At 38.4% G+C, this 22,063-nt stretch overlaps 1 protein-coding gene across 1 annotated transcript in view; it reads left to right on the top strand.

Moving 5' to 3' along the window:
• The window catches only part of lrrk1 (leucine-rich repeat kinase 1), a 92,844-nt gene extending 71,479 nt beyond the window's left edge, over nt 1–21,365 (top strand). The window contains exons 29-38 of the mRNA XM_059349715.1: nt 97–234; nt 4,736–4,930; nt 5,971–6,122; nt 6,921–7,038; nt 7,412–7,528; nt 10,226–10,423; nt 10,648–10,862; nt 12,599–13,048; nt 14,725–14,826; nt 20,499–21,365. Coding sequence (XP_059205698.1) covers nt 97–234; nt 4,736–4,930; nt 5,971–6,122; nt 6,921–7,038; nt 7,412–7,528; nt 10,226–10,423; nt 10,648–10,862; nt 12,599–13,048; nt 14,725–14,826; nt 20,499–20,676 — 1,863 coding nt within the window. The 3' untranslated portion in view covers nt 20,677–21,365. The remainder of the gene's footprint in view (nt 1–96; nt 235–4,735; nt 4,931–5,970; nt 6,123–6,920; nt 7,039–7,411; nt 7,529–10,225; nt 10,424–10,647; nt 10,863–12,598; nt 13,049–14,724; nt 14,827–20,498) is intronic.
• The last annotated feature ends 698 nt before the right edge of the window (nt 21,366–22,063 follow it).

Raw genomic sequence — 22,063 nt, 5'->3', positions numbered from 1 at the left:
GCCATATGAAATACTGTCAATGGGAACTTGTGTCACATTTTCTATAGACATACATTTTCACAGAATTTTTTCACTCTTTCGTGTATCCTCTACCAGGAGCAGGATCCTGTAAACATCAAACTGTCTGACTATGGCATTTCCCGACAAACCTTCCATGAGGGGGCGTTGGGGGTTGAGGGCACCCCGGGTTACCAGGCTCCTGAGATCCGTCCAGGCATCGTGTATGATGAGAAGGTACGGACCACCTCCTTTTAATCCACTAGTAGCAGTATAGTGGGGATAATAATAATACATTTTATTTGTATAGCATGTTTTAAAACAAGGTTACAAGGTGCCTGACAATAAAACAAAAGAGAATTAAAAGCACACAATAAAAACAATTTAACAAAAAAGAAAAAAAGGAAGTAACATGTGATATAGGTGTTTAGATTGTCATGTCCAAGGTTATTATAGTTAATGAAAACTAATAAAAAACGAAAACTAGAATTGAAAAAACATTTTCGTTAACTGAAATAAAAATAAAAATTAATTATAGTGAAAGTGTCCTTCGATTTTTCATACGTAAACCTTTTTGGTTGATATGAAATCTATTTCATCTATCTGGTCTTAAAACTAATAAAAACTATACTTAAACTAAGCATTTTCCCAAAAAATTAATAATTCTTTAATTAATTAAAAGTAACTGAATTTGAAGACAAAAACTGAAACGAAATTGAAACTAAAACTAATGAAAAATCCAAAACTATTTTAACCTTGGTCATGTCCTCCGAGCCAGTTCATCGAATCCACTTCAGATTTGGCTAGAAAAGTCTCAAGATGTTCAGAGGAGACGAGCCAAGTAACCAAGTGCCAAGTCCGTTTTGTTGAACAGTGTTGGTGTAGCAGTAAATTTCAACTCCTCGCTATGAAACAGGAACATGCTCTAACTACAGCGTTCTTCGTCTAATTTGCCCTTAATTTCTCATGCGTAATGAGAGTCCAGACCTGAACACATCAACATGTCAATATTGGCTCATAGACATATACAATCCAATTCAATCCGCTTTATTTATATTGCATGTTTTTAGCAAACACAAGGTTTCCAAAAGGCTGGTACATGAAGGGCAAAATCAAAAGTATTCAAAAAACGGCCAAAATAGGCTCAGACCCCAGAGGGTTAACTTTCTTCTTTCATTTGACATCTGACTCTGTATAATCTGTTTTATCATGCCACATAGGTTAACCCTCTGGAGTCCATCTATTTATTGGAAATACACATGTTTATTTATAGTAATAACTTTATTTATATATGATATGTAGACAAGCTGAGAAAGCCAGTTGAAAGTTCAATCATAGGAGCTTTCACATTGTGCCATTTATGTTTCTAGACCATTTTTAAATTGTGAATTTTTCTTTCTACAATGAAAACTATTTTTAATTTACATGCAAATAGACTGTTTTGTAGTTTTATTATTTATTATTTTTTCTACTGTTTCATAGACACCTGTGTCTTTTGTTCGTATTTTGGGTTCCTGGCAGCTTTATACTTTGTTAATTAAAATACAATGAAAAATCTGACTGATAGCCAAATTTGTGTGGAGAAAAAGGAGCCATGCATGTGATGTAAGGACAGACTAAAAGATGCTAAACAGAGACAGAAATTAATGCATAGGAAGTTGACAAATTCGAACCAAAATCTCCTGGACTTCAGAGGTTTAATAACTCCAATAATACAAAACATGCTCTCGAGTTGTCTTCTCAGGGGAGCACTAACAAGAATGACTGGAGTGATTCCAGTTGTCTTACTAACAAGAATAAAAGCTTAGTTTAGTCTAGTCTAGTCTGGCACTTCCACACTCTTCAGACATAATGAGTTCAGATGAAGGTCAGCAGGACTTCCTTCTATGAATACGCCAGAGTTTTCCCCCTGTAATGCCATTGTATAGCATACCACAGATCTGAGTATATCTGGAGTCACTACCAAGTAATGTCACCACTAAAGTAGTTCTGTGCTTTTGGTATTGCGCAAGAGTTTGCCTCTGCAGTTATTCTGGGATGTCCCACTGGGACTGAGTCCTCCAATCACTATTTGTGGGCACTCAGATACAGGAATGCACTCAGGTATTTTGGTCCGCAGATATGGGTTTCATGGATGAGATAAATGAGTAAGAGGAGAAAAGCTGGAGTTCACCTTTACTTACTAAAGGTTTTTGGACTTCACAAGAAATCACAAGAAATATGCTCTTAAGAGTCAATTGCAAACAATTAAGGGGAAAAGGAGCTCTGGGTCTTTACTATATAAGATGAATGAGCTCCAGAAGGTGAGAGGTGTTCAGGCCCTAGTTCTTTTTCTGTGGAGTATCTCAATGTAGCCATCAGTCAAAGTCAGGCAATCCCCCCCAATACCCTCTGCTGGTTAGCTTTAAATTTTAGTTTTAATTGAAAAATTCAAATTCAAAATGACTTTATTTATCCCCGAGGGTAAACCCAGTTAGTCTGGTAGAATCTCTGTTAGAATGAGACAGCCTGATGGCTGTAGGAGAGAAGGATCTTTTGAATCTCTCCGTCCTGCAACAGAGAGAGAGGAGCCGTCCACTGCTGTTTTTTAGGTCCATAAAGGTTTTGTGTAGCAGATGATCTGGGTATTTCAGGATGGCCTGGAACATGTTGACAGGTCATCTCTCCACCACCTCCTCCAGTGTGTCCAACCTGGCTCCAACCCATAGACTGTATATAAATAATGGACGTAGTCACCGTGACGTCACCCATTGGTTTGTGGACTGCCCGTTGGAAGCCTCGAGTTCAGCGTTACACTCGTCGCCATCTTGCGTCGCCATCATGTTTCCGATGCACGGAGCAGACCATAATTGGACTGTGGCGGAGCGTGAGGGATCTGACGACACTGACTACACGCATCTCTACACCGGCAACCCGACTGAGAGAAGCCGCTGCTAATTCATGTTAGCATTAACTGGAGCATTAACTGGGATGTTAGTTTTGGCTAGCAAAAACACAAAAACAAAATGTATCTTTCTTACCTCAGAAAACTGAGCAGCGACTCCTTGGAGTGTCTGTTAGTCCAACCAAACGCTGAACAAGACATTTTACTGAACAAAACGTTCAAATAAACTGTCATTAAGTGAAAATATAGTGTGAAAGGGTCAAAGTTATGAGACCAAACCGCTAAACGTCCTCTTTATTGACACGTTGCCGTGGATACGCTCTGCTTCTCTCCTGGTGACGGCTCGCCTTGTCAGTGACCTGTCAATCAAAGCTAGAAACGCCCCAAATCATACGATTCTTTATCTTCTATTTTCTTCTAAATGGGACCATTATTAGAACTACTGACATCAAATTGTCTTGAAGAAGATTTTTTACTAGCGATTGAGACCATAATGTTGTCCCTGAAAATTTTTTCTGAGGTAATAAATCAAGTGAGAAGTTTTCAAATTTAGCACTGAAATGAATGGGCAGATTTCTTTTGCAGCCAAACTTAGCACCCCCTACTGGAATTTTCGGTGAATTGCAGGCTTTATGCACTTCCTGGTGGCTTCCATCCTCAGGCACAGAGATTGCCGCCTGCTCCAACCACAGAACCAGCTCTTTAGACCAGTCTGTCCAACCGCCTTCATCTCTGTGTGTGATGCTGCCTCCCCAGCAGACTGCAGCATAAAACAACACACTACCACCACAGACTGATAAAACATCTGCAGCATCGCACTACAGATGTCCAGAGATCTGAGCTTCAAGAAGAAAAAGAGGCGGCTCTGCCCCTTTTTGTAGAGAGCGTCAGTGTTTAGGGACCAGTCCAACTTATTATCCAGGTATACACCTAGATACTTAGAACTTGGCACCACCTCCATGTCCACCCCACAGGTATTCACTGGCTGAAGGGGGGCTTGAACCTGTAGAAATCTCTGATAATTTCCTTAGTCTTTGAGGTGATGATTGTAGATTTCCGCAGGATAAAGCCCCCTTTATATTATTATATTATATTAATATTATTATATTACATATATATATATTATTTTATAACACTTTGTAGACTTATTATGATTACATATACTGTTTTCTTGAGTTTTAATCTTTGTCTTACTATCCATTGAATCTTAATTCCTGACATAATTAGATCTCCAGCCACACTCTCACTTAAATCTAAGGCTGAATGGTCTTAAACCTCTGAAGTCCAGGAGATTTTGGTTCAACTTCCTATGCATTGATTTCTGTCTCTGTTCAGCATCTTTCAGTCTGTCCTTACATCACATGCATGGCTCCTTTTTCTCCACACAAACTTGGCTATCAGTCAGATTTTTCATTTTATTTTAATTAAAGTATAAAGCTCCCAGGAACCCAAAATACAAACAAAAGACGCAGGTGTCTATGGAAATGTACCTTCTTTTTTTTAACCATTTATACACACGAAAACAGCAGAAAAAATAATAAATAATAAAACTACTGAACAGTCTACTTGCATGTAAATTAAAAATAATAATAGTTTTCATTGTAGAAAGAAAATTCTCATTTTAAAAATGGTCGAGAAAAGCATAAATGTCACACTGTGAAAGCTGCTATGATTGAACTTTCAACTGGCTTTCTCAGCTTGTCTACATATCATATATAAATAAAGTTATTACTGTAAATAAAATGTTATTTTCAATAAATAGATGGACTCCAGAGGGTTAAAAACCTCCTTAGTTGTAACTTTAAACCTGACCTTCATGTTCATGGTTTTTTCTCTCATCATCACTACCTAAAGGTGGACATGTTCTCCTATGGCATGGTGCTGTATGAGCTGCTGTCTGGGCGGAGGCCCGTGCTGGGACACCACCTGCTTCAGATAGCAAAGAAGCTCTCCAAAGGCATCCGTCCAGCGCTGGGAAGTCCAGAGGAGGTTCAGTTCTACTGCCTCCACAGCATGCTGACTGAATGCTGGGACACCAAGCCTGAAAAGGTGAACCTCTCTGCTTGTTATCACAATTTTATTTGGCCGATAAGTAGCGATTGATCAAAAACACACACGTTGTATAGCAAAGAAATGCGTCTTGCTCAACTGGAATCAACAAAGACCCCCATCATTTAATTTGTTTAAACAAATCCTAAATGAAACTTTAAGACTGGATCAACGCACATATGCCCTAAAGAATAAGGGGGATGACTTCAGGAGGATACACAGCAAAATCAGGAGTGTTAATTATTACACTTTGTGTACACCTGACACCTCTTACTGTGTGTGTGGGTGTTAACATGTAACTCGCTTGATTGACAACGCTGGCAGAGCTTTTGATCACTACAAGTGTTTAAACAACTCCAAAATCAACACTCACATACTCAAAATTATTCAGTTAATACTGAAAAAACAACACTACAGATTTTGCTGTGCATGGGGACCGCTTATGGACCTCTTATAGGGGCCCATAATAGGGTTTGGCATGCTTATATAACATTCACAAAGGATGAAGTGTGAACTGTGACCATGGACTGATTTGATTGAATTTGGTGTATTTTTTTTTCTTTTTGTTGTTTTTTGTTTTGCACTGTTTTTTTTTTTTTTTTTTTTTTAATATTCCCTTATTGCCTTAATTGTCTGTAACATTACTAAAATGTTACAAAATAAATAAAAAGATAATTTAAAAAAAAACAACACACACGTTCCCCTGTTTAAGCTGGGGACCCATAAAGAAACATAAACCAAATTACTGAAAAATTCTCATCCACTGTCACAAAGGTCCAGGGTTCGGGTTAGGGTGTAAAACAAAACTGTTCATGTGGCTGGGAAGCCTGTGAAGGATCATGCTTGTGTCATATGGGACAATGTGAACCTTCCTTATCATACACCCACCCAGTTTTACTCCTTACTGGCAAATGAAAAAAAATAATGAATAGAAATGTATTAGCAGAGAACTCAAGAAAATTGTAAAAGAAAATCATAAAATATAAACGTGTGCGTGTACGTGTGTCTGTGTGTCTGTGTGTGTGTCTGTGTGTGTGTAGAGGCCAGTGGCCATGCAGTGTGTGAGGCAGATGCAGGAGCCCAGCTTCCCCTGCCTCAGGTATCTGTTGTCCTGTGGAAACCACTCTCAGCTCTTCCTGTCCCCGCTGCAGGGACACAGCGCTGTGTTCTGGAACGGAGACAAAGAAAACAGGTTTGTTTCAACTCTTTACTCAGATTTCTCCTTTTTTAACGCAATTATTTAAACCACTTTGAAGTGAATACATCAAAGTTATGACATCTGTTAACCCTCATTAGGGCACTCATTGAAATACTTGCCAATTCCAAATTTCAACCGTAGAGAATATTGGAGGATATTATATACTGCCAGAATGTGTAAAAAAACATACAGACCCGGGGGAGGGGGGTCATATTTTGAGAAAAAAGTTTACGAGATTAAAGTGGAAAATCTACGAGAAAAAGATCTATGAGATTTAAAGTGGTGAATCTGGGAGAAAAAAAGTTGTTTTTTTTTTCACTTTTTTCTCATAAATCTGTGACTTTTTTCGATCAGATTTGCCACTTTAAATCTCTTAAATCTGCAACTTTTTTTCTTGTAGATTTGCCACTTTAATCTAGTAAATTTGCAACTTTTTTCTCTAAATTTTACAACTCCATGTGGTTCTACGACCTCACAGAGAGACATGGGGACCCCATTTTGATATCCACTGAAGTTACCAAATATAGTTCTCTGCCTGATAAAGGGTTAACTGCACCGCTGCACCGTGTGGATGCACAGCTGTGGTCAAGTTAAAGCTTTAACATTCAATGTTATTGTTAAACCTGTCTGATGCCTCGTGTCACATGCACTCCCACTCGAAACATCTCTACTCAGAAGTCACATGCATGGCAAAAGACAAAGGCTGTGTTGTGTATTTGTGTAGTCTTCTTGGATTTTATCCAAAGTGTGTGTGTCTGTCACTGTGTGTGTATCTCTGTGTACTGTGTGTAGGAGCTACAGCGTGGTGAATGTGGAGAAGGGCCAAGTGGAGGTGAAGAGGATGTTGTGTGCAGGCAGCAGGATCAGCTGTCAGATGAAGATGGGTAATGTTCTGTGGATGGCCACTGAGGTAAACAGCACACAGCCAACACCACCTGAAATCACACTCACCATTTATTCCTGTTTTTCTGCTTGTTATTTCTTCTTTCTCCTACACTAAAAGTCATCTGAAGCCAGCCAGGGGTGGGGAGGAGAGAGGATAGTGGGGTTATGTTCCTTTCTGTTCCTCTATTTCTGCATCAAAGTGTATGGAGATGTGCTGACACATATGAATGTGATATATGTGGGTTTGTATATATGATTGACTATTGGTCATTGCAAAGAATTGCAACAAAAATGGGATCACGTAAAAAGAAAATGTAGGCTAAGAATGTGGTTAACATGATGCACAAGTTATCCTTAGCCGAGTTTGAGTTGAGTTTTAGTTTGTGTTTGTGTAACAGGAGCAGGAGGTTTTCATCTACAGTCTGAAGGACATGTGTCCACTCAGTCAGCCACAGAGACACTTCTCCTGTCCAGCAGTCATCTCCTGCCTGTTCCCAGTTCCAGCAAGAGAACAGGTTAGCTCAAGTGCTGTGTGGTGTGTGTGCTGCAGTGTGATAAAATCAGTAGTCAGGGCCAGTTAGTCCATAGTCTAAAATAATTTAGCCCCAGGGCCTGGTTAGTTCCAGGTTTTGGTATAGATCCCTACACAGCATATGTCTTTTAGAAACAAGAAGAAAATGAATCCGCTGACTTCAAAACTGTACTTCAAAAGTTGGGTCATTGTCTAAAACACAAATAAAAGGGATATATTCAATTGAAGACTGTAGAAAGACAATATATTTAACTAAAACTGATAAACTGATTTTGTTTTTGTATAAATAAACACTGAATTCTGAATTTGATGCACTCGCATCCCAACTATTTTGTAATCAGGGTGTACTTTGGAACCATCATAGAAATGTAGCGGAGTCAAGATACAATATGTAAAATGAATTTCAAATGTAGTAGAATCAATCGCCTACATTTCCAAATCAATCAGTACCCAAGTAAAGCACAGGTACTCCAAAAATGTTCAGTACATTACTTAAGAAACTAAACTTTGTTCTTGTCCACCTCTGATATACTTGATTTCTCTGAAACCAACCACTTACATGCAGAGACAGCCAACAATGTTACATATTCCATGTCTGAAAGGACAATGTGTCTCCAGTCCCTGGTGGATTCCTTAGCATGACATTAGTCTTTATCAAAGTGAAGGCATGGAGACAGTAACAGGTTGGATGTCCACAGTTTTAGTACAGCCACTAATCACAGCTAATAACAGCTAATAACTGAAATAACAGCTTACCTGCACTCATAGATGCCCTAAAACGTCTCTCTAACAGTTGCACGGCTGTGAGTGTCAGCCCAGAAACAAGGCCTTTGTGGGAACATCGTTTTATGGTCTGTACTGCTGCCCTGACGTCTGACCTCTGACCTCTGACCTCTGACCTGATCTTACACATACAGTAACTGCTGTGTCTCTTGGGTACCTTTTGAAGTGTAGCTGTATCCAGGTGTAAGCAGGGTGGTGTTGAGGTGGAGGCTGTAATGGAATGAAATATGATCATCTTATTGTATGTGAATCAAGGTTATTATAGATAACAAAAGTTAAAATAACAGGGAAAATAAATGGGAAAAACATTTTCGTTAACTGAAAACAAATAAACGAGAGTTTTTAAAAAAAACTATAACTAACTGAAACTGTAATGTGTGGTTACAAAACTAACTAAAATTATAGTGAAAATGTCCTTCATTTTCATCTTTGTCAACTTGTTTCATACATAATCCAGTGTTTCTATTTCTCCACCACTGAGTGTGTGTATTCCTGCTTTGTGGGCTTCCAGGAGAAGCGCGAGTGAAATTACCGTAATGACACCATGTTGGCTGTAAAGAGAAACTTCTCAGCTTTCAGAAAACATTGGAATTTTCCAGATAGCACAAACCGTTTAGGTATTATGGTAAAAGTGTCGCCGGAGCAACACTCTGTAAACTTTGGATGTTGTGTTTTCACTGTGTGCAACTGAAAGTCTTTAATTCAATCATGATATTACAAATCACAGTTTTTTTGCGGCGGCGCTTAAAATCCAGCAGTGGCAGCGGAATAAATGTAACACTGCATAATCCTTTCTGGTTGATATGAAATGTATTTATTTAGCTCCAACTAAACAGCTGCTGGTTAGTGAACCTTCAGGAACACATGGTAAATATGTTTACTGAGACTGGGATGTTTACACTCCAAATAATATTTCAAAACACCCAGAACTGTAAGAGTTAATAACCTTATTGGGGCTGAGATGATAAACCAAAGGAAATAAAGGCAACATTTATTATGACCTCTTTGAATCTGGCACCCAACACATAGCCCATTACAAAAAAACTAAAACTAATAAAAACTAAACTAAAACTAAGCATTTTCAAAAACTAAAAACTAAACTAAAAGTAGCAAACTCACGCTAAAAACTAATTAAAACTAACTGAATTAGAAAACAACAATTCACAACGAAATTAAAACTAAAACTAATGAAAAATCCAAAACTATTATAACCTTGGTGTGAATCTGTAGTTATTTGATATTATGGAATGGATTAGGGCTGCCAGCAACAACAGTCAATTTAAATGTAAAATAGTATAATAATAGACTGATAGTACAGAGATACACATGTCACAGTAGAGCAGGAAATACTCAGAGGCAGGAAACTGAGTGTGAGGAGGCCTCTGGAACTACATGTAGACAACAAGATAGGCCTGGGCTATATATATCGATATAAAAGATATATAGATATATTTTTAAATGTGATATGGAATTAGACCATATCACATACGATATCGATATAGTTCAATTTTTTTCTTTCTTTATATATAAATGCTGCCCTTATTAGGGTTTGTCATATTTAGTTATTTTGTAATGTTTGTTATTCTTTTCTCATATAAATATATTTATTTCTGGAAAAAAATTGGCCTATTTTATTTCACAGCTTTATGGAGCTTATATTTTTTTAAAAAGCTAATCCTGCTTCAATAATACTACTTGTGACATGTCATATTTGACTTTGACTGAACATTTGCTCTCACTTTGCGATAAAAATATCTGGATATATATTGTACATAGATATTCAGTCTAAAAATATCGGGATATGACTTTTGGTCCATATCGCCCAGCCCTACACAACATTTGATTGCAAGAGTGTTGGAGTGTCAGCTGATGATGAAAGTGTCCCTCACCTGTTCAGTGCCTGGCCAGAGTGTTTGCGGGGATGTCTGACGGCCTGGTGGCAGTGTACAGCTTGGTGGAGGACCTTCCTGTGGAGGGGGAGATCTACCTGTGTGCACACACCCTCAACAAGACGGTGTTTGCTCTGAAGGACTCAGACCCCAGACAGAGACCCTACCCAGTCAGGAGCATGGTCCTGGTCAGCAGCGGTTCCCAGGTGAACACATACTCCATCAGCAATGTCATCTTTGATACACCACAGCCCTTAATGGACATGAAGCTCACTGTGTTGTCCCTGTACCTTTCATTGTCCCTGTCCGTGTACCTATACCTGTCCCTGTACCTTTACCTTTCATTGTCCCTGTCCGTGTACCTATACCTGTCCCTGTCCTCGTCCCTGCCCCTGTTCCTGTCCCTCTCTCTGTCTGTGGTGGTTATCAGTTATGGTTCTCCAACGGTCCAGGCGTGCTGGTCATTGACTGTCTGAGTCTTCAGGCGGTTCGAAGGCTCGAGCCCTACAACCCGCCCTCCTCCATCGTATCCATGACAACCAGTTTCGTATTATGGGGAGAGGAGGCAGTCTGGACCCTGGATGACCACATCAACACCTTGCTGCTCTACCACGCTGCCTCCTACCAGCTCTGTGCCAAGTACTGGTGAGTGGAGCAAGGTTATAATAGTTTTGAACACCTGGCGAAAAATGTTATAATCTATTGTCATCCTGAATTTCCACCACTAGGTGGTGCTATAATAAAGGAAAGTGCGTTTTGGCTAACAACTCCCACATACTTTATCGCACATTCAAAAACCTTATATCCACGCGTTCACTGAGTTGTGCTGAATCTCATGATATAGGCCACGCCCATTTTCGCCTAGAGGTTGTTTTTTTCGCAAATTTGCGAAATGTCGTAAACCTACTTTTTCGAACTCCTCCTAGGCAATTTCATTATTTTGCATCAAACTTTGCACACAGCATCTATGGACCCTCATGACAAAACGTTATTAAAATAATTTTGATAACCCAAAGAATACTCAAGTTATTAAATAACAACTTCCTGCAGGTGGCGCTATTATCAACACAAAACACAGAAATTTGTGTTGCATATCTCCACATTGGTGTGTCTGAATGACATGAAACTTGGGTTACTACTTCCCCATGAGCCCCTGAGGCTCGCTGCAAAATTTTGGGCGATGACCACTAGGTGGCGCTCTTTAAATTGAAGTATTTTATATCTCCAAATTGGTTGGTCGGATTAACACCAAACTTGGTATACTTATTGTCAATGCCCTTCTGAGGATAACCCTTGAAGATTTTATTTATCTTCCCCTCGACAGCAGCTTGCCCCGACACGCGTGTACTGCGAGGGCCCGTTCAGTACTGCTTGCAGTCCTAGTTTTAGTTTTAATTGTGTTGTGATTTTTTGTTTTCAAAAAAACAAGTTTTGATTTGTTTTTAAATGTGAGTTTGCTAGTTTTAATTAGTTTTTATTTTTGGAAAATGCTTAGTTTTAGTTTAGTTTTTATTAGTTTTAGTGTTAGTTTTAGTTTTTTGGTAATGGGGTATTTGTTGGGTGTCAGATTAAAAAAAGTCACAATAAATGTTGCCTTTATTTCCTTTGTCTGATCCATCAGACAAATCAATAAGCATCAAGCTCAGCATCAATAAGGTTATTAAGTCATAAAACCAGATAGATTAAATAGATTTCATATCAACCAAAAAGGTTTACGTATGAAAAAAGTTGACAAAGAGGAAAACTAGGGACATTTTCACTATATTTTAGTTTCAGTTAGTTATCTTTTTTTTTTTAACTCTCGTTTTTATTTTATTTCAGTTAATAAAAATGTTTTTTCAATTCGTTTTTGTTAATATATACATACATATAATAAGTAAAAAAATATAAAATAAAAATAGTATATATAGCAATAAGAACCTGAAAATGGTATACAATATGTCCTTAGGCCTTGCATATAAATACACACACTTGTGTGTGTGTATATATATATATATATATATATATATATATATATATATATACACATATGCATACACACATACATATATCTTCCAATTCTTGGTCCATCAATATTTTTCCAATTAAGGGAAATGATACGTTTAGCTTGTGATATGCACATATTTACAATTGCTGAACATTTATAACATTTAGATTTTCTTTAGGTTTACACAGTTTTCTTTACTTGTTCAGGACGTTTGGAAACATTCCTTATGTGGTCTGTAATGCCCATTAAGACACTGTTAATCTATCGAGCTGAGTGTGTGAGCAAAACAGAACAGTCTGTGACCTTCCTCATCCTTAGAGCAGGAGAAAAATCTGAGTTGAAACATGATTGTTTTGTTTGACTGGCTGATTTTGACATCATCTCATGGTTTTAGCTGCAGCGACTGCAATCCTCTTCGGGACGTCTTCACTGTGCAGCGTCCAGCATGCATTACTGCAGAGACAACCAATGACCTCAAAACCCAGGACCAAGAAGAGAAGCCGGAATGGACTAATGGAAAAGTGACATTGATGTACAGTGATGAGGCAGGCACTCAGATCATCCAGCACCAGGATTCTCTCACAGACTACTGCTCCATCTCATCCAACTGCTCTATGGAGACTATGGGCTCTGACTGTTCCAGCACTGCAGGCCTGGCCTCATCAGCCTGCCACAGCAGCGTGCTATCAGCTGCAGATGGGACAGAGATGAGCAGGGAGCAGGACCAGCAGGTCTCCACCAGCCCAGAGGGTGATCAGGGCCCTGCAGAGAGCGTGAAGCCCACACTGCGTCTGCTGCAGGCCTTCACTGTGCTGCCAGTCAATGGAACTCTGTGGATCCCCAGGTACAAAACAACACAACACAAAGACAGCAGACCTGAGGCATGAATATCATTGGCCCTCATTTATCAAAGGAGCGTAGAAACCAGCGCAGATCTGAGCGTATATTTCGTCTTACGACAGGGTTCACATGTGATTTATCAAACGATCGTTTCTCTCCAATCACAGCGTGAGAATGATCGGCTGTTGATAAATGTGGCGGCTCGAAACGACCATGCATTAATATATATATGTAATATATACCTGATTCAGATGGCTCGCCTCCAGAGTTTATGACACCGAAGGGCACAATATGGCCAAAAAGAGGATTTTTCCCCCTAAAGTCAACTTTATTAGCAAAGTGCACCGTTACAAATAACAGCAGGAGGAAATAGACATTTTACAGAAATACGCAGCGACGGAGGTTTTTGAAATAAAAGTACTTATAGTTATAAACTCAAACAAGTTCAGTGAATATTTTACATTTGGAGCACGGACTGAAACATTTTCACAGCTTTTTGGTTGAAGGAGGTAAACAATGTTTTAAAACAAGTTTTAATCCAAAAGAAGAGGAATTTCTCAGAGTCAGAAAGTGAAACGCTGACGTCCAACAGCTGCAACACAACAAACTGGTTTTGTTTGGCAGCATAAAAATAGAAAAGGAAGGAAATCAGTGGTGCTGTCAGCAGAGCAGCAGTGGAGCATTCAACTCCTGGTGAGATTGGAATATTTCATTTATACATTGTGATGTATAAAGCTAATCTATATAATATCCAAATATTGTTATTATTATAATGGAGAGATATTATTCACCTCTTTACATTTACTAAGGGCGTTTTCACACCTGAAAGTCTGAACCAAGGTCCGTGTTCTGTTCCATTGTATACATTTGGTCCTGTTGGTTTTGGTTTCACACTGCAAAAGGTTGGGACCTTGGTTCGTTTGGTCTGGACCGAGACCACCTCTTTTGGTCGGACCAAACTTTGGTCCTTTGGTGCGGACCACGGCACCTTTCACACCTGGAATTTAGGTTCGGATCAAACTGAAAAGTCCTAAAGTCCGGACCAAACGAGATAGGTGTGAAAGCGCCCTAAGAGTGATGTCCCAGTCAGAGGAGTGTGTGGCTGATTGGAAATGTTTCTATTGGGTCAGAACCGCTGGTGAAGGAGACGATGACGCTCCGGTGTCCAGCAGGATATATATAATAATAATAATAACGGTAAACAGCAGAAGACAACAACATTTAATATCCTCGGCTAGTATTCTGGTTAAATGATTTCACGACGGCAGGGTGTATTTATTTAAAACTATGTTTAATGATAAATGATGGAGTCTAAACATGTTTTGCTTTGTCACCATTAAAAATCAAAACACCACAGAGTTTGATCAGCTCCAGGCATCGATACAATAGTCTAAGATCAATTCTCAGACTCAGACGTGTGGACTTCACACTGACTCAGATTTGTGTACACGAGCATAGAGCAGACTGAGATCCTATCGTACTCTCCGCTCACGTCCACATTAATAATTGTCGAGCCTTGAGTAGAAATGATCGTACGCCCACTTTACGCTCATTTCTGTCGTACCCTTGTTTGATAAATGAGGACCACTTTGTTTAAATAAAGGTTTTATACATATTGCAACTAATATATCATAAAAAGAATCATAAAAATGTGTGTGTGTGTGTGTGTGTGTGTGTCAGGCGTGGAGGAGATATGTTGGTCATTGAGATGCAGTTCCAGGACAGTCAGCTGAGGGGACGTGTCATTGCTGTCCTCAGTCCACCTGGATGTTCCTCTTTGGGGTGAGTGAGCTCTTTTTCCTGTTAGGAGACATGAAGCTTAAACATGATGGAGGCTTTAAGGCAGTGCAAACTTCTTTGTTTGTTTTGCCACTGCTTTATTCTTGCAGGACATTGAATCCATAACACAATTATGGTATCACCTATTTATTTACGGAGCCACTATTTTACCTTCTTTTGAGACGGTGTCCCTACTAACTATTTTTTCTTTTTACTTTTTTATCACAAAACTTTTATTTTTAAGATGATAAAAAAATTTTGAGGAAATGTGATGTGAAGGATGCAGTAGTATTCAGTGTTCATTTGAAAACATTCATTCATGCTTTCCTTTTCATTCCGAGAATTTCTAAAGTAATTAAGCAGTGTGCCTTTAACTCTATGGAGTTTTGGGCTATTTAGTCCATTTTTTAATCCTTTTCATCCTGCCTGTATACACCACACACAAGATGTTTAAATGCCATGTTGGTATTTTTTTTTCAGCACAACCTCTACCCTATATGACCTAATAATAATTGATTTTTTATTCTGACTTACTGGATCAACATTTTGAACCAAAAAGATCTTGTGATTGTGTGTGATCCTGTCATCCAACTCTGGTTATTATTCTAGTGTGACTCTATTTTAATTGTGTCTTGTGTGTTTAGTGTAACAATTTTGGTAATTTTGTGTATTTTTTAGTCATTTTGTGTCTTTTTAGTCATTTTGTGTCTTTTTTTTAGTCATTTTGTAGTCATGTTGTGTCTTGTTATGTATTTTTTTTTGGTCACTTTGTGTCTTTTTTTGTCATTATGTGTCTTTTTTTAGTCATTTTGTATCTTTTTAGTCATATTGTGTCTTTTTAGTCCTTAAGTCCAACATAAAATGTGATTTTGAATCTTTTTTTACTTTCAAAACACTATCATGCTCAATAAAAACATTTAAATGTTGCATATGTGAGCAAAGGTGTCAAATATAACATATAAGAGGGTTACATCCAGTTCTATCATTTTATACTAAATATATTTGAGCTTGTCTCCAGTTGTACTTGGTATATCATCATCAAACTGAAACTGGCCTCATGGAGTTTACAGCCAGAACTTTAGAGGTAAATTTACAGTAGGGCTCCACGCTGCTTTGTTATAACGTCTGAAGTCATGCTTTGGTGCTTTCGGTTAAATGTAAAGCTCTGATCTGATTGGACCAAGCTGCCCAGTTTGGTAAGATCTGTTAGCTCTCTAGCTTCTCTTTAAACAACATGCTCTTGCTATTAACTATACCTGAGACATGGAGATAATTGATCTCTTTTGCGTAGTTGCATGGAACTGGGATGTAAATTCTGTATATTTGTGTAAAATGTCATGGTACATCTCAAGGTGTTTACATCTCTACCCAACAGTCTGACAACCCACCAGTGGCCCTCTTCATTTAAAAAGAAACAGGAAACTACTGTTTATTAAGTTTAGAATATAAATATTTATTGTGTATTTTTAATGCATAGTTATTTTGCATCTGCTTTAAAGGTGCAGTCTGTGATTTGAATCCAATACACTTTATGTTAAATTCAGTTAATATCTCCTCCATTCTGTGTGTGCACTGAAAAAATCTGGTGTTAATGCACATTAGTCAGTCATTAGTGCTGTGTCGTTCATGAATTATTTGTTCGTACGGGTGCTTGAAATTCCTTGAAAATGCTTGAATTTAAATGTATTTTCAAGGTTTGAGTATAATAATGAAAATAATGAGTAGCCTATCTGAAATGAAGACCGTTCCTCCTAAAAGTGTAAGGCAAGGCAAGGCAAGTTTATTTGTTCAGCACAATTCAACACAAGGTAATTCAAAGCACTTTATATAAACATTGAAAACAGTAAAAACAGTCAATTAAAACAGGGAAATATAAATAAAAATCCCAATAAGATAAAATAAGATACAGCAGGACAAGAAAAAAGATAAAATAATAAAAAGCACAAGTCAACATTGCGTAGTTAAAAAGTAAGGGCAGTAGAGTAGAGCAGATAAGTGTTAAAGTTAAGAGTACGCTGCAGTAAACAATAGTGTTTTTAGTCCTGATTTAAAGGAGCTGACTGTTTGGGCAGACCTCAGATCTACAGGTAGTTTGTTCCACAGGTAACACCATCACTGTTGCTGTGGTTTAGTGAAGTCTCCCCCTCTTAGTATGTAAGTACTCATCTAAAACATGCAACTTACAACAGGTGTAAGATACTGGAAAAGCTTGAAAATGGATCTTGAAAGTTCTTGAAAAATGCTTGAATTTGACCACTGCTAAAGTGTCTTTTCAATTAACTGATTCTAACGATTCAGTACACTTGTGAAAAAGTTTTAGATTTCAATTTTACTTTATTACAGAGAAATAATGATGTAAAAATTGCAGCAACTACAAAATCCAACTCAAAACCAAAGCAGTAATTACACTTAGAACAGTCTACTTTGGATATATATACACGAATTTAAGCATAAAACCAAAGCAGACCGTGTAAGTGGTCTGCTTTGACTGTGATACAGTGTAGCCTTGTATTTCTTCATTTTGTTGAATAGTGAAGACAAGAATAACAAAAATTATAAATTTATTTGATAGGGAAATTATTATACAGATAGTGAGTAAGTAAAAAAAGTTAGATAAAATTATATTAAGACTAAAATATAACATTACTATTATTAAAACAAATTCCATTCAAAATTGTTTATTTACTGAAAACAAAATATAAAAGCTGAAAGGAAACAACAACATTATAGTTACTGCTCTCTGTTTTTGCATTACTATTAGAACATTTTACAGCAAAACCAGAGTACAGTAACTACATTTTTGGGGTCAAAGGTCAAATAAATCATCATGATTTCTGAGCATAAATATTACATCATCAATACATGTAGAAATAAGTGTCAGAGCAGAGAACTCAAGAAAATTGTAAAAGAAAATCATAAAATATAAACGTGCGTGTGTGTGTGCGTGTGCGTGTGCTTGTGTGTGTGTGTGTGTGTGTGTGTGTGTGTGTGTGTGTGTGTGTGTGTTTTTGTGGATGTTGGGTCTAGTTATGTTACATCTTTCTTCAGGGTTAGGCTTCAGAGTAAATGTATCTATAATTTAACAACTTTGACTGGCTGTTTTGTCTCAAATTGGCTTGATCTTCTTTTCATATATGAATTGGACTCAGAATACATTCTTTGAAACACTGACGGTTCATGGTGAGTTCTAAAGTGGTTTCCTTCCACCTGCTTGGAGCTCATTTTCAGCTTGAAACCATTCACCGCTGGCCTAAGAGCTATTTATGAATTTACTGATGCAGCTTCAATAAAGATTAACAAGATCCTTCATCATGTACTTCTGGGGCTAGGCTGAGTCTGTAATTATTTCTGTGAAGAAGCCAGCAGCTGCTCCTTTGCAGAAAGGACTTTTGTGTGAGCGTCCACAAAGGGGCCTGGCCTTTAAGCAACATGCAATAAAGGGCCAGCAGAAACAGGAGCCTTAATAAGCAGTTATTACATGGTGCACCTGTAGCATAGTGACACGCTGGAAGGTGATGGCTCAGGTCATGGGAGGGGTCAGCAGGCCTGCAGGCCTTCACTCACATCACACAGCTGCTGTTGTGTTCTTCTCTAACACAGCTATTCTCAACCTTGGGGTCGCGAGATGATTTCTGGGGGTCGCCAAATCATTTTGGAAGTCAGCTCTGTCTCCACTGTGTTGTAGTGTTCATGTGTTAATGTGTTTTAGTCTTTTTGGTCATTTCATGTCTTTTTTGGGTCATTTTGTGTGGTTTTTTTGGTCATTTTGTATGGGTTTTTTTTGTCATTTTGTGTGGTTTTTTTTTAGCCCTTTAGTGTCTTTTTTGTCATTTTGTGTCTATTTTTGGTAATTTTGTGTCTTTTTTGTTAATTTTGTGGCTTTTTTTTTATCATTTTGTGGTCAATTTGTTTTGTTTTTTGGTAATTTTGTGTCTTTTTTGGCTAATTTGTGTGTTTTTGTGGTTATTTTTTGTCATTTTGTGGTCAATTTGAGTCCTTTTTTGCTTAATTTTATGTATTTTTTGGGTCATTTTTTGTCTTTTTTTGATCATTTTGTGGTCAATTTGATTCTTTTTTGGGTAATTTTGTGTCTTTTCTGACAAATCCCAAAGTAGCAAGTTTTTACTTTCCAAGGAGTCTCTGGCTTGAAGCTTGAAGAACTACTGCTCTAACATGATCTGACTAGACACATTTACTCCTGTACAAATGTATTAAAGCCAAGTTCTGTGTGGGTTTGATGTCTCTGGCAGTTTCACCTGTAGTTTTAAGCAGGAGGCTGTATATCACAGAACACGGAGAGGATAATGATACACCTCAGAAAGATGAAACAACAATGAAAGAAGATAATTCAGGGTTGTTCAGCATGATACATGGGTGGTGGAGCTTTGGATACAGTGTCCCCAGAAGATCTTCTTTCTCCCAGAATGCTTTGTGCCACAGGCTTCATAAATTAACTGAGTTTAAAAAGTATTCCTCTTCTTAACCCTCCTGTCCTCTTGGGGTCCTTTTTGACCCAAAATAATTTTCAACATATGATTAAGATAGGTTAACTTTCATAGAATTGCTTGAATTTTTCAGCATATGGGCCCCTCTGCATCCTTTATACGTAATATAAATTTCAACTTTCTTCATACATTTTTATGTGTTTTATACATTTTTATAGCACCTCAGGGGGAAAAAGGACCCCATGTAGTAGGTTATGTCAACTTTTAGTGAAACTTATGTTTTGAAAACATTGTTCATTTTTAGATGTTTAAAAAAAATTACACCTGTGGTCAAAAAGGACCCCATGACATTAGACTGTTTTTTAGGACATGTAGAAAAAAAATTACCAACTTTTTTTTTCACCTTTTAAGGCAACTCATGACCAAATTGATAAATGTCGAGCCTTGAGTAGAAATGATCGTACGCCCACTTTACGCTCATTTCTGTCGTACCCTTGTTTGATGAATGAGGACCACTATGTTTAAATAAAGGTTTTATACATATTGCAACTAATATATCATAAAAAGAGTCATAAAAACGTGTGTGTGTGTGTGTGTGTGTGTGTGTGTGTGTGTGTGTGTGTGTGTGTGTGTGTGTGTGTGTGTGTGTGTGTGTTCCACTATTACTATTGAAAAACATATTCAGGTTTTATTACTTTTTTTCTCTTGAAATGAGGCCTAATTATGTATATTTGACTAAAATTGACCAATAATAATGAAAAAATATCAAAATTATATATACATTTTTGGTCATGAGTTATTAAAGGTTAAAAAAAAGTTGGTAATAATTTTTTTTTCTACATATCCTAAAACAGTCTAATGTCATGGGGTCCTGTTTGACCCCTGAGGACTACAGGTGTACAGTCGACAGGAGGAGTACACGAGGGTTAAACAGTATTCTTTGATCTATTTTACGTTTAGGAGCAGAGCGGTGTAGAAACTGAGACTGAAACTTCTTTAGCAGCACTTAGACAAGCAGTAGTTCAGTGTTAACAGTACATCCAGTATCCTCCCTGGCTTTCCAGGGAACCGCCTCCTTGAATTGCCTGCTAGCTTCTAGGAAGAGCTAATTACAGTGCACAGGGATGTGCCACTAACTTTAGCTCAGTCCTGCAATGCATTCCTCTCTCTCCCTTGTAGATGCATCGTGTGTCCCTCAATTCTCTTCCCTCTTCTCTCTTGTTCTCCCAGAATCCTGGAGGAGGCAGCACTGGTGGCAAAGGACACAGTTGTATGTGGCTTTCATAAGGAAAACATGGAGTGGTGCCTGTGTGTCTGGAGGGGCTGGGGCTGCCACGAGCTGGAAGTCTTCTACCAGTCTTACGAGGAGCTTGGCCGTTTGGAGACCAGCATGAGGAAAAGAAGGTAGCTGTTGTGCTGCTTCGGCGAGGTGCAGAATCGCAGCTCTGTATGGAGGGCGAGCCGAGGGGAATACACACCGACAGACTGCCAGTGTTCAGAGCAGGGGGCTGCTGAATACTGAAATCAGGGCAACGTGAAAGAGGGAGGAGGTCTGCCATAAGGGCTCAGTCTCCAGCTGTGCACAGTGGTTAGGTCCCCTCACTACATACTCCAGTACAAATTATAAGTTAAGACTTGATACATGTGTATACCCACAGCAGACATGACAATTCCTCTCCCTGAGTCACACATCTAAACTTTACTAATGCACTGGGGTTTTAATGTTGGCTACATTTTCATATTTTGCCACTTTGGTATGACTGGAATTCAGCTCAACATGTGGTGGACTGTTTGTTTGTGTCTGATTTCAGCTGCTGCAGTCCACTGTTTATTCTGTTCGTCTATTTCAGCGTCCCTTTATTTACCTAACGCAGTCTTCAGCATTGTGGACAGGGCATTCTTAAAGGACAAATCTCTTTTTTTAAAAAGGACCTGGTGCTGGGAGCCAGCTGTGTTTTACCAGGAACAGCCGGTTGAAGATGACACTCAGAACTCAGTGTTCCTCTTAGAACTGTGCCATATGAATGTGCATGCCAGCAGCAGCTCCCATCCTGTCACATCTGGGTCTGTGCTAGATTATGCAACAGAGCAGGGGATCCCAGCTTTGACATCAAAACCACATGCTTATGGCAGGTTTCTACACATAGAAGAATTATTTCTTCTTTTCACTTTTTTTAATTGAAGCTTCATTCTGACTTTATACAGCGTGTTCTTTGATTTACCTCTGTCCCAACAGCATCTGTACCTCAGAAGAAGAAAAAAAAAGCTTTCTCTTCTACTGTTGCTGGTCTGCCTTTCCATCACAGTGCTCACATTAGACTGCACAAGGGATTCACAGGAAATGATGCAGCATGTACTGGATATGATATAGAAGACAGAAGCCAACCATGTGCACATTCAACATAACATGGAAGATGATTTTGGATCGTTCATTCACTTTGCTGTACAATGCTTCCTTTGTCTTTTTTAACACTTTCAGCTGCAGCTTGTTTGGTTGGCCTGGAAACAACTGCAGCAATGGTTATTATACTGTGGGATCTCTGACAGAGTAGCTGCTCAAAGACTGTTTGCTGTCCCTAGTGGTCAATCCATGTCCTCTCAAACACAACTCAGCTTGTTCTTTTACTGATGTTTTTAATTAACACATGCTGTTTCCGCCAGTAAGCTGAGGAGTCCCCAAGTCAGTCGGACGTCAGCTCCAATGAGGCTTTTACAGGGTGCCAGTAGCTTGCCATGGGTATGATATAGTGAACGTGGTTAAAATGAGAAGGCTCTCAAATGTTCCCAAGCCTTAC

Source organism: Centropristis striata, chromosome 2 (assembly GCF_030273125.1).
Source record: "Centropristis striata isolate RG_2023a ecotype Rhode Island chromosome 2, C.striata_1.0, whole genome shotgun sequence".
Lineage (NCBI taxonomy): Eukaryota > Metazoa > Chordata > Actinopteri > Perciformes > Serranidae > Centropristis > Centropristis striata.
This window is presented reverse-complemented; position numbering and strand designations above follow the sequence as displayed.